Here is a 16,253-nt window from a genome sequence, read left to right as displayed (position 1 = left end):
ACTTCTACTTCGTTATTTTACGCTGTTTTATACACTTTGCAGAAACTGATGATGCCCTTTTCAGGGCGAAATATATTTTTCTGACAAAAATAAAAACATCTTTAAAAGAGCTGTCTGAAAGATTGATTTAAAAGTTTTACTCAGCTACTACAGATACGGTATCGATCGACAGCCTACCAGGGTGGCTTGGTTCACCGATCCGGTGTTGTTTATTGTATTTTCATAGGCACCCAGAGATGCTCATAATTAAGTCCTCATCACACGTATCGATATACAAAAAGTGACTGATCCAGCTTGGGTGCAATGCCTTGGCTGAGGTGCCAATGATTTTAAAAATCAAAATGTGATAGCTGAGATCACCATTTTGCATTAAGTCGGTTCTGCCTTGTCATGTGATTGCAACATGATACATTTTTAAACCCTGGAAATATTGATTCGCGACCGCGTTTGACAAGTTCACAAAAACCAAAATATCGAACTAATTTTAATGTTTATTTTCTGTCGAATCTACATCCAATATATATCATCTACATTACTTTTTCATGGCTGCAAGCATTTCAATTGGAAGCGGGAACACAATTGTTGAATTTTTTTCAGCGCTGATTGATGTTAATGTTTGTAAATATCTAAGTTGTAGAGCGTTGGGCGAGCCTGAAAGAATATCGGCGGCTTCCTTGAGCTTAATGGACGCTTGCATCTCCCCCTCGGCAGCAATCACTTTCGCTTTTGCTTCTCTTGTAGCTTCGGCTTCTGCGGCCATCGCTCGTTGAAGTTGATGAGGAAGTCGAACATCTTTTATTTCTATCCTCTCAACGGTGATTCCCCATACGTCAGTAGCTTGGTCGAGAATTTCCAACATCCCATGAGCGATATGATCACGGTCTGTTAAAATTTCTGCGAGGCTTTTTGTCCCCAACATATTTCTCAAGGTCGTTTGAGCCAAAAGGCGCGTCGCTCCGTCCGCGTTCTCCACGTTAGCGACAGCCATTGTTGCGTCACGTACACGGTAATACACAACGGCGTCCATGGCAACGGTGACGCTGTCCTTGGTAAGAATTTCTTGAGGTGGAACATCGAAGGACTTCGTTCTTAAATCTATCTGGCTGTAATTGTCGGTACATGGTATAATAAAAAATATTCCAGGACCTTTCGCTCCTCCAAGTAAACGACCGAGTCGGAAGATTACCGCCCTCTCATACTCTTGTACAACTTTGACGCAACCCCAGATCGAAACCGGAAAAGTAGCAATTATGAAAAGAACAGATATTGCCATTAAAATATATCCACACAACCCAACTCCGCCCCCACCACCTTCGGATATCTGATGCTGTTGCCGATTTTCTTGCATTCTTGGGTCGGTTGCTGGATGAACTTTTTGCATTAAGACTCTTGTAGAGGCAGAAAACAATCAACTTAAAAAAGACAAATTTAATGTTTAAAACCATGAATTTTATGTTTGTTTTGTCTTATTGTGACGCAACAGCTGCAATTATTACACATTCACCTTTTTCAATAAACCAATTTTGTGACGTAACAGTCCCTTCTCATGGTTGGTTTCACATTACGGCTGGGTAAACACGCACCACATGTGTGATATTTTCTGAATGCACAGAAAGTTGTTTAACCCACAGGTGATGGTTGTAGCAAAGTTGCATCATTCACTAAACATGGTTCTTGTATCTTTTCAATTGTCTCATCCAACATTACAAACAAGTTGCATCATAATTATGTGTTTGTATAAAAGCAAGTCTAGTCTTTCCTTCTTTAATCATGAAGTTACTGTAGTCTGTCTGTAGTGTTGCATGAATTAAGTTTACTTTGGAAAATCTCTTGCTTGCTTCTTGATTGTTGATCCCATTATGCAGGTTTAACCACAGAATAAAATTTGCTGCAAAATCAAGTTTAGGAAGCATGAAGGAATTGAAAATTGAAGTGAATGACAGTGACCAGCCAAGTGGTAAATATTATATTTTTTTCCGTTTTACCACAAATAACTTTTGTATTTATGGATGTAGCAGTGTTGATAGTGATTGAATATATGAAGCAAAATGTTTCGTTCACGTTAACACGAGGGAAACAAACGTCTGTTGTTGGAGAAAGGTCAGCTGAGTTCACTTTCATGATGACCTATGACAAAAATATTCTTTGAAAATATTTTTAGGCCATTTATTTAACTGTTTGTAATCCAACACTAGAACAAGACAACACTGTATTTATTTTTGATTGATATTTTTGTTTCTTACTTTTCATGACCAAATAATATTTTAGGTAGAGCTTTGCAGGCATGTTATGCCATGTTAGATGCATAGTTGTGTATTTTATTATATATATAATAAATATTTATTTTATAGTTCCATCATTAAAGGCAACATTCCAGTTGCAAGATTCATTGCGAGACTTGCCTCAAATGAATCACATAACATAGTTGGGGATTCCCCTGCAGCAGCAACAGAGGTAGATCATTGGATTAGTTTTGTTAATTCTGGAGTTTTGCAACAACAAACAAGCAAGGATTTTACCTCTGCCCTAAATTCCCTTAACAATGCATTGAGCCTTCGAACGTATCTGGTTGGAAAATCTGTCAGTCTGGCTGACATAGTTGTATGGTCAACACTAAGAGGTATGTGCAGGTTTTGCTGGAATGTAGTTGGTTGTTTTGTTTTCATGGAGTGTCCTTCCTAGATAGCAGAACCCCAATGCAATGCATATTATTTCAAACTGACTATAGCTTGAAATTTTTGGTAAAAACATATACTCATGTATGCATGTACTTGTCAAAGAGGCAAATACCTAGATATATGTGCATAATTTAGCACTTAAAGTAAGTTTATAGATAAAAACATGCCTCCCTTACCCTGTTTTTTTAGCACCAACAAAACTTTCTGACATCCGACACTTGCTTTTGAAAGGTTTTCCGTTGTCGCAACATTTGCATGCTACAACAGTGATGAGTATTGTGCTCATCTGGCCAAACTGCCAATCACTTTTGTAACAGTGCGAGTAAACTTTATGGGTTAATTATGAAATAATAAGTGATCCTGAACTGTCCGATGAGGGTTTGCACATGTGTGCCCAAAAATTCAAGTGTGTATTACACTGGCGATCAACCAGTTGCAATGCTTTAATGTGTACCGACACTTTGCCATGTAAGCCACAAATACGTATATGATGCAAATAATCTGGCCCGCTAAGAAACCTGTCCCCTCAGTTGGCCCACTGGTAGAATAGAACTTAACTTCATACATGAACCAGGAGTAAATGTCCATAGATACTGTAGCTTCTGATTGGTGACAAACCACTCCCCTGATTTGTTTCAGTTGCAAAAAAAAACGATACCTAGGGTTGCGCAACGCAAGCAGAACTTTCAAAGATAACTTATCATTTAGGGAAGGAAATTATTTATTGCATGCATTGTAACCAGAAATTATGGGCTAATATTTGGGTGTTTTGAGATGGTTTTTATAACTTCCTTGGTGTTGTATGACATTACAGCTACTGTTGTTGTTTAATTAAAATGTGCTGTGGTACATTTAGGAAACTGGCTCTCATTTATAATATTTTGGCTAGGCGTTTTGTGATGTTGTTTAATAGATTCCACACATATCGCACCATACAATGATTTAATAGATGCAACACACTTTGTATCTCAGATTTATTCTGGCAATGCTTAAACCTATTAACTCTTTGTTCACTTCATATGTTGTTGTTTAGTTTGCAACAAGTGGTGGAGTTCATTTACAAGCGGAGAGGCAAAATCAGAAACTCCCCATATTTCACGATGGTTTGATTATCTCAGCAACCAACCACAGTTCCAGGTTGTTAATGCAAAGTTTAAAAAATCAAACACACAAAAAGTAAGTCTATGTCCGTTTGCAATGTTTTGCCTGGTAGAAATTTAATCATTATTAACTTATTTGTGAGCACTAACATATGATATAAGTGTGTAAGTTAAACATGTTATGGATTGCAGGATATTACAAACACCAGCAACAGCAAGCAAAAAGATGAGGGAAAGTTTATTGAGCTCCCAGGTGCTGAGATGGGGAAAGTTGTGACGAGGTTTCCACCAGAAGCAAGTGGTTACCTCCACATAGGACATGCTAAAGCAGCTCTTCTCAACCAGTTCTACCAGGTCCATAATTTTTGCTGCTAACACTGATTGTGAACCCTAGTACTAGTTTCAAAACTTTTGTGGAGTCATGGTTAAGACGTACACAATGTTAAATAATCACCAACCTCTAAGTATTTGTATGGAGTGACAACAACATCTCATCTGTAAACCTCTTTATCATTTCCTTAATGGTTTAATATATATTTGTAGACTTTGTCATTATGGTATTCAATGCACCAATCTAGGTTCTACAGATACTTTCAGAGTTACACAAACATGCTGTGACTGATATTGGTGCAATTTTATAGGTGACTTTCAAAGGAAAGTTGGTGATGCGGTTTGATGACACAAATCCAGCAAAAGAAAAGGAGGACTTTGAAAAGGTTCGCTTTCATAAAAATGAATCTTTTCATTTACGTTGTATGTTATTTAGGTTATCTTGGAAGACGTTGACATGCTAGGGATTAAACCAGATATATTTTCATTTACTTCTGATCATTTTCAACGAATCATGGATTCTGCGGAGATGTTGATTCGAAGTGGTGATGCTTATGCTGACGACAGCGATGCCGAAATTATGAGAGCAGAACGAGAAACAAGGACTGAATCGAAACATAGAAACAATTGTAAAAATTTATTTAATTTTATTAGGTGAAAATTTTATCATCAGCTTGCAAGGAATTTGTGCATTGCGTTGTATCCAGTTTGATACAAAGACCAAGATCTCCAGTTTTAACTGCAACAATCTTTACTTCAAGCAATTGAGAAGAATCTGGACATGTGGAACGAGATGAAGAATGAATCGGAATATGGGAAGAAATGTTGCATCAGAGCAAAGATTGATGCAAAGTCAGACAATGGTTGTCTCCGGGATCCCGTCATGTACAGATGGAAAGGGGAATCCCATCCAAAATCAGGAAGGAAATTTAAGTAAACAACTTTTTGTTGATTTTGCATCAAATCATTTTGTGACAACATTTGTTAGTTACCACATATTTGGTTTGTATATATAATGTATGTTTCAGAATTTTTCCAACATATGATTTTGCGTGCCCAATCGTAGATAGTGTAGAAGGAGTAACGCATGCACTGAGAACCACAGAATATCATGATCGTGATGATCAGTATTATTGGTTCATCAACAAACTTCAACTTCGGAAACCTTATGTTTGGGAGTACAGGTGATAATCTGGTTATTGCACAAAACCTAACTTGAATAATTCTCATCATGAAATATTAGGGTTTAGATAATGTTTACTCTTACAGTCGGTTGAATCTGCAAAACACGCTTTTGAGTAAACGCAAACTAACTTGGTTTGTTGACAATGGACTTGTGGATGGTTGGTAAGTGGTAATTTGTGGTTACATGTGTTTTTCTATTGTGTATGATGGAATATTGCAGGGATGACCCAAGATTTCCAACAGTAAGAGGTGTATTGAGACGTGGCATGACTGTCGAAGGCCTCAGAAATTTTATCGTTGCCCAGGGTTCATCCAAGTCTATTGTTACAATGGAGTGGGATAAGATTTGGGCTTTTAACAAAAAGGTAAATTTACTTGTGTTCAACTAATATACACTGTCAGAAAATGTAATGAGAAGTTTGCTGGTCAACTTGTTACTCCTGTAAGTGCATTAACTATTTCCAGGTAATTGATCCAGTCGCCCCAAGATATACAGCCTTGCTTGAATCGTCTGCTGTTCCAGTTCACGTTGTTGATGCAAAGGAAGTTCATGCGGACGCCCCAAAACACCCCAAGGTAAGTTTTGCATCAGCAACAATATCCATGCATGCTGTGTATGCTCCATTCCACCAGACAAAGTATTCGAACACAAAAACACACAAAAGTCTGAAGTTTCAGTACATTTTCCTGCACACAATATTAACTCTCATGATTAGAATTCACGGTGTTTCGCACAGAACCCAGATATTGGGAAGAAGGCGGTATGGTACGGACCCCACGTCATCATCGAACGCGAAGATGCTCAAAGTTTTGTTATCGGCACTGACGTCACTTTCATCAATTGGGGAAATTTGCATATAAGTGACATCACAAAGGATGGAGACGGAAAGGTTTCCAACAAATATGTTTTTTTATATTTGCTGTTGAAAATTATCAGCCAGCAATGATACGTTCAAACGCGCCAAACTTATTTCAACGGACTTGACTACGTGATTGTTACAAGTCCGCATATCGCTTTCACAATCACCTAAAAACACGAACGAAGACATCACTAACTCTCTTGGCAGATAACTTCGGTGACAGCCAAGTTGAACTTGGACAACAGAGATTACAAGAAGACACAGAAGGTCACGTGGCTGGCTGACTCGCCGAAAGCCATCCCAATCCCGGCCACTTGCGTATACTTCGAACATATCATGACCAAACCTGTCCTTGGCAAAGAAGATAACTTCAAGGATTTTATTAACTATAATTCAAGGGTAATTGCGTTGCGTCTTCTATGAAGGTAACAGTGGTGGATATAAGCTACAACCTAATCACACTTAAACATTTGTTGCAAACTATACAAAGAAAAAAGACATAAACAAGCTGTTAGGCAAATGGGAGTACAGCTTGGTGGTAAATATTATGTTGCAGAAACAAACCGACATGATTGGTGACCCTTGCCTGGCTGAACTTAAACCCGGGGATATCATTCAACTTCAAAGAAAGGGTTTTTACCGCTGCGACCAATCGTACCAACCACCAAGGTAACCTAACATGCGATCAGAATGATTAAGAAATGTTTTATTTGAGAAATATTCATTGCATTATTGCGCTTTAAACGTTTTTGATAAAATCGATGTTTTGCCGTTTGTCCGTTTTTGGGTGATAATGTCGTTTGTTTGGTGGAAACGATTTTTTTTGTTTATAAGCGATTTATGTCAACAATAGTTGTTGTTATTATGCCTTACAAGCTGGCATTTATTTAATTTTGAGTTTGCGTTTATGTGCGCATTGATGCGGAACCACGTGTTCTCGATCGCCTTTGCTCACTCACGCGTGACGGCAACACGTGGCAGTTACGTCAGCCTTGTAGATTTTAATATTTTATACTTTTAGATTAATTTGTTAAAGGCCACACAAAATAGTTTCGAATTGTTTTACGCGTTTGAGGATTTATAATTTTTGGAATAAATTGATGATGGATTTTGTTTGTTATGTCATGGGAAATACCCACCTGGTGCCGCCCCCCTTTAATTTATAGCTGGTCAGGAGCAGTTTTGCGATTGTTCGTGCATTAGGATTGTAATAATCAGTTTAACTTCTAACATGGCGAATTAGACTTCACCTCCTGTATTTTACTAGTATTCATTCAAGTAAAGCTGCGCCTTGCGTCCTCTTTCACATCCCTGATGGACACACAAAGGAAATGCCAAAATCTGGGGCAAAAAATGACAACAAATCGTCAAAATCCACAAAAAGTGGCAGTTCTCAAAGCTCCCACAAGAAGAAACAATCTAAACAAAGTGAGTTCTGTTGAATGTGGGTTGAATCCAAGTTCTGAGGCAGGTTTCACATCGTTGTCTCGTTTTTAGCTGCAGCCAGTTCAGGTGACAAACCAGATTCACCAGAAATTGTTGCATTTTATGATAAAGTATCTGAACAGGGGGGCAGAGTACGATCACTGAAAACATCAGGAAGCAAGGTTGTCATCAATATTTTCTTCCATGCAGATTTTAACTTAGCTTTATAGGCAGAGATTGATGCTGCTGTTAAGGAATTGCTTGCTTTGAAGACAGAGTATAAGAAGTTGAGTGGCAAGGATTACAAACCTGCTTCGACGAAGAAAGTGTCAAACCCTCAACCAGAGGTAAGTCCGTGTTGTGCTCCATTACGTTTTGTTCAGGAACAATTGTCTTCAATGACAAATAGTAATTTTAATTTTTGGACTCTTTCAAAATTTTTTGTTAGCTGTGCAGTGACCTACCCACAGCTTGTATACAACGGTAACAATTTATTTCAGTATGTTGGGCTTCACAAATTCATGGCCCTTCTAAAATACTCTGCCCCCAATGGTTGCAAAGTAATGTTGTGAGCTAACGTGAAAATGTTGTAACAAACGACCACTAAAGAATTGTTAATGGCTTGGGCGTGTCAGAACCATGTATTTACCAATAAACATTCCACAAGTTTCCTGTGAAACCCACATAAAATTATACAAGCTATTCTCACCAAGTCTGTATCATTGGAACAACTGTAAAAGTTTTGTAGAGAGAATCAAAAGTTGTAAAACCAGGTTTATAACAGGTTTTGGTTATAAAATACTTTGCAACCTCATTATGATGCTTCCACACTAAATTCTGACACAGCCCTAATGTATGTAAGGGCATCACATTGGAACTGGTTTTAATGCTTTGGTGATCCTAATGGGAAATAGTTTTTATCAAATAATGCATTTAGACTAAACCTAAAAACAAAATGGATGACTGTGGAGAAGCACAAAAATTGTCAAACAAGATTACAGAACAAGGAAATGTTGTAAGAAAACTAAAATCTGAAAAAGCTGAGAAATCAGAGATAGATGATTCTGTAAAGGTTGGTTTAATTGATTGTGAATGTTGGTGATAATCTACTGTGTGTTGTATGTTAGCTATGGTTAAATGTTTTATTATATGTTATTTTTCTGTTTACAGACAATTATAAAAACTGCTGTAATCTAAAACTTGTTAAAAAATCTATTTGCCTTGTTTTAATTCCAAGGCTTCTTGTAAATAGTTACTTTCACCAGATCTTGTTAAAACTGAAAGGGGAATTCAAGCAACTAACTGGGACAGATTACAAGCCGACTGGGTGGGAAACTAAAAAATCTGGCGGGAAAAAAGATAAAATGAAAAGTGGAAAATCAAAACCAATTGTTGTTAATGAGAAAGGTGATGATGGGAGAGCTGTTAAGAAACAAACAAGGTATTATATGAATTGTTATGTAACAAAGGTTCCTTTTTAATTTATTACAATATTCTACAAAACTTGACACCATTTGCCACATCCAAATGTATTTAAACACAAATACTTGCTTGTGAATTTTACCGATTTTTTTGTAAACTTTTGTGCAGACTTGGTCTTGAAGCTTCCAAAAAAGATGACCTGTCAGAGTGGTACAGCCAAGTAATAACCAAAGCTGAAATGATCGAGTACTATGACATCAGTGGTTGCTACATTCTCCGACCGTGGTCGTACAGTATATGGGAAAAAGTTAAGGTTGGTGTTACCATGGTTGCCAGCATCAGTAGTGGAATTTGTAATTCATCAATTCCTATATAATTTTTATGATTGTAGGAGTTTTTTGATGCTGAAATCAAGAAACTTGGTGTTGAGAATGCTTACTTCCCAATGTTTGTTTCCCAAGCTGCATTGGAGAGGGAAAAGGAACATATCAGTGATTTCGCACCAGAGGTAAAAAAGCAGGGAATTAATTTCTATTGATAAACTTGTTTCTCTACATAACATTGTCATAGAACAGGGTGAGTAAGATCAGATTACATGCTTTCAGGTTGCTTGGGTTACAAAATCTGGTTCAACTGACCTTGCAGAACCAATAGCAGTCAGACCAACCAGTGAAACTGTGATGTATCCTGCATACGCAAAGTGGGTTCAATCACATAGAGATCTTCCCATACGTTACAACCAATGGTGCAACATTGTGGTATGGACTCATATCTTTTAATTGTTTTTCTGTGTAATTCTGTCAACTACAAGCTTGGAGGTTTCAGGTTATGCCCTGTAATGGAGTGGGTCACATTCAGATGATTTTGTGTGGTTTTAATGTACAACTGAACACGGTTAATCTGGCGCATGTCTAGATTAACCAAATCCGTTTTAAACTACAGTACTTTTATGTTACATGAGTGACAAAATATTGCATGCATTGTTACTGATGACTAGTAGTAAATGTTTTTACAGAGGTGGGAATTCAAACACCCTCAACCATTCCTGAGAACACGCGAGTTTTTATGGCAAGAAGGTCACAGTGCGTTTGCGAGCAAAGAAGATGCACAGAAAGAGGTGGAATCTTCTTTATCTTGTTGTTAAAGTTTGGATGCTAATTATTTTGCTGAAATAAAAAGTTTTGAAGTATTTTTGTTGAAGGTTATGGAAATACTGGAGTTGTACGCCCAAGTTTATGAGGATTATCTTGCAATCCCAGTTGTTCGAGGCAGAAAGACTGAAAAGGAGAAGTTTGCTGGTGGTGATTACACAACCACTGTTGAAGCTTACATTTCAGCTAGTGGGAGGGCTATTCAGGTATTGTGTTGTTTGAATGGAGGTTGAATAATGTTACACAGAAGATATTTCAAACACAAACACGTCCATCTTCACATTTAATTACAACTGGCTGTCTTTATTTTTATGTTCAATAAATTCTTTTTTATTTGTTTTGTCACAAATATAACTTTTTCAGGGTGCGACTTCTCACCACCTAGGACAAAACTTTTCGAAGATGTTCGACATCAGTTTTGAGGATCCCAACATGGTTAGTGATAATCTCCCTTAAGTATGCGCAAGGTGTCGATTTATGCCTTTTTCACCATTCTCAGTGTTCGACAGGCGACGCCACTGTTCGACACAGGCGACATGAATAAATGTTAAGTTACCGATATACAGTACCACTAACAGACCAACGCTATTGTTATCTGCAAAAGTCCATAATTTGAATTACTATAATAACGTAATTTCTTTAATTTGCCGTGTCCGTCTCTATATAATAACTTAATTAAGCCTAACATATCGGTCACGCCAATCTTGCAACATTCACATCGATCTTACTAGTTATCTTTTATCGAAGATTGGACGCCAACGATTTCCCTATTGACATGTATTTGTCAATTTTTTGACGTACATGCTGGTGGCAAAAGTGGTTCGAAGACGTTGGTGCCAGTATAAGTTGTTTAATTTCAAACCGTGAACAATTATTTGGGGAGAAATTTGTATTTCGGGTCACTATTAAACAACAGCTTTTAACTGAACGGTTGCGTAGTGTTGAAAACTTAATGGCATCATCGCTTGGGATCCCCACCCAAAATGAATTTGTCTGTTTAGATGGCTAAATAAATGCAACCGCAATAAATTGTTCGACAAAATCCATGCAAAAACCAGCCAACACTTGCTTTAACTTTCAGCAAATAAGCGCGTTAAACCTAAAATTAACCATTGTTTCCAAACATGGAGCATTGTTACCGAACACGTGGCATTTCTTACGAAACAAGTACCATTTTTGTTTTAATCGCACCTAAAAGAGACATAGCACCCTACACCACGCAAGGTTTTTAATTGTTTTGTCGTTATTATAACGTGTATTTCAAACTTATGCAAGTACAAGAATTCTGTAATTGAAATAAGCCTGTCCGTTCTCATGCGTTAGTTACCAGATACGACATTTTTACTATTCGACACCCAGGACAATTTTTCTCAAGATGTTCGACACGCAGAAAAAAAGCGACGCCCTGAGTATGCGTTAAATCAGTGTTTCTCAAACTTTTTGAAATCGACACCCTGAGTATGTGTTAAATCAGTGTTTCTCAAACTTTTTGAAATCAACACCCTGAGTATGTGTTAAATCAGTGTTTCTCAAACTTTTTGAAATCGACGCCCTGAGTATGCGTTAAATCAGTGTTTCTCAAACTTTTTGAAATCGACGCCCTGAGTATGTGTTAAATCAGTGTTTCTCAAACTTTTTGAAATCAACACCCTGAGTATGCGTTAAATCAGTGTTTCTCAAACTTTTTGAAATCGACACCCTGAGTATGTGTTAAATCAGTGTTTCTCAAACTTTTTGAAATCAACACCCTGAGTATGCGTTAAATCAGTGTTTCTCAAACTTTTTGAAATCGACGCCCTGAGTATGCGTTAAATCAGTGTTTCTCAAACTTTTTGAAATCGACGCCCTGAGTATGCGTTAAATCAGTGTTTCTCAAACTTTTTGAAATCAACACCCTGAGTATGCGTTAAATCAGTGTTTCTCAAACTTTTTGAAATCAACACCCTGAGTATGCGTTAAATCAGTGTTTCTCAAACTTTTTGAAATCGACGCCCTGAGTACGCGTTAAATCAGTGTTTCTCAAACTTTTTGAAATCAACACCCTGAGTATGCGTTAAATCAGTGTTTCTCAAACTTTTTGAAATCGACGCCCTGAGTATGCGTTAAATCAGTGTTTCTCAAACTTTTTGAAATCAACACCCTGAGTATGCGTTAAATCAGTGTTTCTCAAACTTTTTGAAATCAACACCCTGAGTATGCGTTAAATCAGTGTTTCTCAAACTTTTTTGACGCCCACCTTGGGAACCACTGCGTTAAATGATTAGACGGGTCCTCTTAAATGTTGTGTTACTTTAATGTCTTGTGGCGTGGCAAGCTTACTTGAAGTTTATTTCTATAACAAACTGTGTGACTTTCTGGATGTTGCACTGATATTAAAACAAATTAGAATAATACATAAACAAATTCTTGTCTAATCAAGGTCAGCATTATAAATATATGTCATGAAAAGTTTGACACTTTTCGGGTTGGTCGTTATAACATTTTGTTTGGGTTGAGTCCGTCATCAGTTTGTTAAAATTGGAAACCACTCTAAAGGACAAACCAACATGTTGTATTACTGCCTTGTGATGTTGTCAGAAATATAATTCATGCAATATTTTGTTTTTAGGCCGGTAACAAATGTTATGCATATCAAAATTCATGGGGAATCACCACCCGTACCATAGGTGTGTTGATTATGGTGCATGGAGATGATAAGGGATTGGTTCTACCACCTAAGATAGCCTGTGTCCAGGTACAAGAACTGGTGATAATAGGAGCTCAATATTTTTAAAATTTATTTATTTGATTTATTTATTTTAGAACATTACCCAACTGAGCACTGGCGATGTTTTTTTGCAGGTGATCATCGTCCCGTGTGGTCTTACTGCTGGTTTACCTGAGACAGAGAAACAATCCCTAATGAAGAAATGTGTTGATTACAAGCGTGCTTTAGACTCTGCTGGAGTCGCAACCAGAGTCGATGGAAGAGAGAATTATTCTCCAGGATGGAAATTTAACCACTGGGAGTTGAAGGTTTTTGAATATCTGTGAATTTTATAAAAAGTTGATTTTTAAATGAACTGATCGAATGGAAAGCAATATGTTTTCTTGTAGTTTTACATTCTAAACATTAATGCCGATTTATTAAAGTGCATAGGACACAGAAAAGTCAAACATGTTAATAATTAAACCAAGAGATGTTCATAACCTTAAAACATTTTTTGCGAAAAAGTAGCTTGATATGGCGACTGGTTTCTGAGATACAGCTGGTCAAAGTCGCATTTTTACCGCTGCGAACGAAATCGTGCGAAAGCGAGATTATTGTTGCGTGACGTCATAGAAGGCGCTTGGTCGTGCGAGTGTTGGCAGCAAGCCTTATGCGTGGGAATGGAAAACATTGTAAAACTGGTTTAGTATAGTTTTGCATTAAATAGGGGACAACAAATGAACAGGTGCAACAAACGGATTTTATGTTAATTTAAGCTGCAGACAGATGGTCGCTGTTTCGACCCGTTATGTCTTATTTAGTTGTGCAATAATTAAACAGTTACTGGGACAGGGTGTTCTTGTTGTTAGAGCATTTATGATCGCTAACGTGATACATGAACTTTTGGAAACACGACAGAGACAAACCGTCAATTTAGCATTGTCGTTTTGTCCACTCACAGCAAAAGATAGGAGTAGGTTAAATTAATTTTGATCGCCAAGAAAGGCCGACCAAATTAGCTGATTATGCAACACAACACTGTTATTTTGTCATAATACCACTTTTTGTCCGACAGTGGCGTTGCGTACGAGTTCGCGTCATAAATGATTTATTTAATTCGCCACAATCAACCACTAATGTATTTTTCGCAGAATAGTTGTAACTAGAAATGTTGAAATCATCAAATTAAAATCAACAGAAAGGTGAGGTTAAAGTTATGACATCACAACCAAAATGACGTCATTTAATGTCACTTAGCAAAGAAACGCACCATTCCCATCTTATCGAAGTACAGAGTTATGTCGTTTCTGCTATACCCTATGGTCTTCCGTTAATTAGGTACAAATAAGCCTTTGGTTTGTGACGTCACAATGACATATTTTTGTGTGATGCAAAACCCTATCCTGACCTTTGAGGTAACGTAATCTGTGGATTCTCCTATTTTTGAAACTATTCGATATTTGCAATATAAGGCGCCTTCTCCTATCTAAACAATGCATTTTTTCGACGCGAGCGCCTTGCGTGATGTCCTTTTCTCCTCAGAGCAAAAGGTTCACGAATTTTGGTCGCCGCTACTTTTCGTGCAGTTTTCTACATTTTTTAGTTGACGTAGAACCGTAAAACTTTGGATATATGTTTGTTGTAGATGTACCTTTAGTTTACGCAAAGTTACCATGCCGTGGCATATGCACTTACCTAGAGTATCGCCACCCTAGAGTAGTTTTGACAAGTATTTCTAATACTGAGATTTTTTCTTGAAAACTTTTAGTATCATTAAAATAAATTGTGTTTTCGTTTTACAGGGGGTTCCGATTCGTCTTGAAGTTGGACCTCGTGACGTCAAACAGGAACAATGCGTCCTTGTGTTACGTTACAATGGAGAAAAAATGACAGTTCCTGAGGGTAACATTGTTGGGAATATTCAAGAACTTCTTGTTCGAGTTCAACAGGAGATGAAAGTTTGTGATTGTTGTTACTGTGTTAAAAAGGAAATTAATTCTTACTTTTATGAAGGCGAAAGCTGATAAAGATTTAAACGACAACATGGTGGCTGTGGATGAATGGAAGCAGTTCCTACTGAAACTAGATGAGGGCAAGGTTGGGCTCTTTTAAATAAATCCCAGCACAAAATTAGTCTGAAATCAGTTTTTTTGTGGTTGCTGTTTAATTACAAGACAATTTGATTCCATAAATTCATATTTTAGTTTAATTCTTAATCCTGCTTTTAATCGAAATTCTGTGAATGTGTGATCGAAAAGCACAAAACAATGAGCTTGACAAACAAATTATCCCGACCATAGGCGTCGATTTTTTAACGTTTTTTAAAATATATTAGGGGTGACTTTTCCAGGTTTTAGAAACACGCAAAAAACAAGTCGTATCGCTTTAAACATAGGCAAACGACGCGAATTCCGTTTCGTGTCACTTTGTTTTTACACCGAACCATGTTGTTATAGCACTAAGTTTTGAACACTTTAATTACGGACCAGCTTACTAAAAGCGGCACATTTTTGTTTCACTCGGTCAATTGCAGATTTAACATTTATGAAGTAACAAACAAATCTATTACACAACAATGCCGATTCTCACCATTATGTTACAACAACTGCTGCTTTGCGTAACAATCCACGAGACACTTGTGTTTGTCATGATTGTGACGGTAATAATACAGGTCGTTTGAAACTACCGAAGGCATAGTATAATGTGTGTGGTTTTTCTGACAATACTTTTTAATTTAAACGAAATCCAGGGGTGACAATACATGCGTTGTCACCCCTGTTTGTTTGTGAGGGGTGGCATGTCACCCCAGTCACCCTTAAATCGACGCCTATGACCACGACCAAGTAGTTTTGCTGGCAATAAGTCAAGTTTCCCGACATGTTAACTTTATGTTGGCGAGACGGAAGCTATGTGGATAATTTACTTACGTTCAGATCATACAAGCTCCATATTGCATGGTAACAGAGTGCGAAGATTTGATCAAGAAGAACAGCGCGAGGTGACGTCAATTGTTGCTATGGGAATTCTTTTACAAGTTTCTTGTTTTATTTGCGTTTTAAGGGATCAAGATCTTGAACCTGGTGCGCCATCTATGGGTGCTAAGAGTTTGTGCATCCCGTTCACACCGTTAAAGCAACTACCTGATGGCCAGCTTTGTATTGCTGGGTGTGGAAGGAAGGCAGAGAATTACTGCTTGTTTGGAAGAAGTTACTAAAGCGTCATATTGTAAATGCTGCACTTTTCATAGAATGGTGGAAACATAGGAAAATTGTTCATGAACTCATTATATAGCGGATTTGTTTTAAAATGCAAATATGTTTGGTGCCATTAATACAACAGCTTGCAAAATGTAACTGTTTGAACGTGTTATACACATCCATGTGCCAGTAGCGTTGAGTAGCATGAACGCAATA

The 16,253-nt window shown here is 37.4% G+C and overlaps 1 protein-coding gene and 1 pseudogene across 3 annotated transcripts; one reads left to right on the top strand and one right to left on the bottom strand.

Moving 5' to 3' along the window:
* Window positions 1-522: 522 nt before the first annotated feature.
* Window positions 523-1,407, bottom strand: LOC145888479 (stomatin pseudogene; annotated as a pseudogene).
* Window positions 1,408-1,846: 439 nt separating this feature from the next.
* Window positions 1,847-16,209, top strand: LOC145889832 (bifunctional glutamate/proline--tRNA ligase-like). 3 transcript variants are annotated; one of them, XM_082980869.1, is made up of 32 exons: window positions 1,847-1,957; window positions 2,016-2,100; window positions 2,352-2,620; window positions 3,712-3,854; window positions 3,971-4,132; window positions 4,420-4,494; window positions 4,545-4,737; window positions 4,870-5,041; window positions 5,137-5,292; window positions 5,378-5,455; window positions 5,514-5,658; window positions 5,759-5,869; window positions 6,031-6,183; window positions 6,361-6,552; window positions 6,710-6,822; window positions 7,421-7,581; window positions 7,651-7,763; window positions 7,809-7,925; window positions 8,516-8,650; window positions 8,844-9,019; window positions 9,169-9,313; window positions 9,392-9,508; window positions 9,606-9,758; window positions 10,016-10,117; window positions 10,202-10,357; window positions 10,515-10,586; window positions 12,760-12,885; window positions 12,993-13,166; window positions 14,643-14,798; window positions 14,854-14,937; window positions 15,774-15,838; window positions 15,901-16,209. In XM_082980869.1, the coding sequence occupies exons 1-32, from the start codon at window positions 1,912-1,914 to the stop codon at window positions 16,052-16,054; spliced, it is 4,299 nt and encodes a 1,432-aa protein (XP_082836995.1). In that variant the 5' UTR covers window positions 1,847-1,911; the 3' UTR covers window positions 16,055-16,209. The 3 variants fall into 3 exon arrangements, with proteins under 3 accessions (XP_082836995.1, XP_082836996.1, XP_082836997.1); XM_082980870.1 differs by having other exon boundaries at window positions 7,651-7,760; window positions 15,901-16,208; XM_082980871.1 differs by having other exon boundaries at window positions 1,869-1,957; window positions 2,019-2,100.
* Window positions 16,210-16,253: the final 44 nt, after the last annotated feature.

The sequence above is a fragment of the Ascidia mentula genome, chromosome 2 (genome assembly GCF_947561715.1).
Source record: "Ascidia mentula chromosome 2, kaAscMent1.1, whole genome shotgun sequence".
Taxonomy (NCBI): Eukaryota; Metazoa; Chordata; class Ascidiacea; order Phlebobranchia; family Ascidiidae; genus Ascidia; species Ascidia mentula.
The sequence above is the reverse complement of the archived record's forward strand: the minus strand, read 5'-3'. Positions and strand labels throughout refer to the sequence as shown.

Bases quoted from the DNA above. Each gene is read 5' to 3' on its own strand.
- LOC145889832 (XM_082980869.1), top strand. From the start codon at position 1,912: ATGAAGGAATTGAAAATTGAAGTGAATGACAGTGACCAGCCAAGTG. The intron at 9,314-9,391 runs GTTGGTGTTACC...TTATGATTGTAG, and splicing joins GTATATGGGAAAAAGTTAAG to GAGTTTTTTGATGCTGAAAT. The intron at 13,167-14,642 runs GTTTTTGAATAT...TTCGTTTTACAG, and splicing joins TTAACCACTGGGAGTTGAAG to GGGGTTCCGATTCGTCTTGA.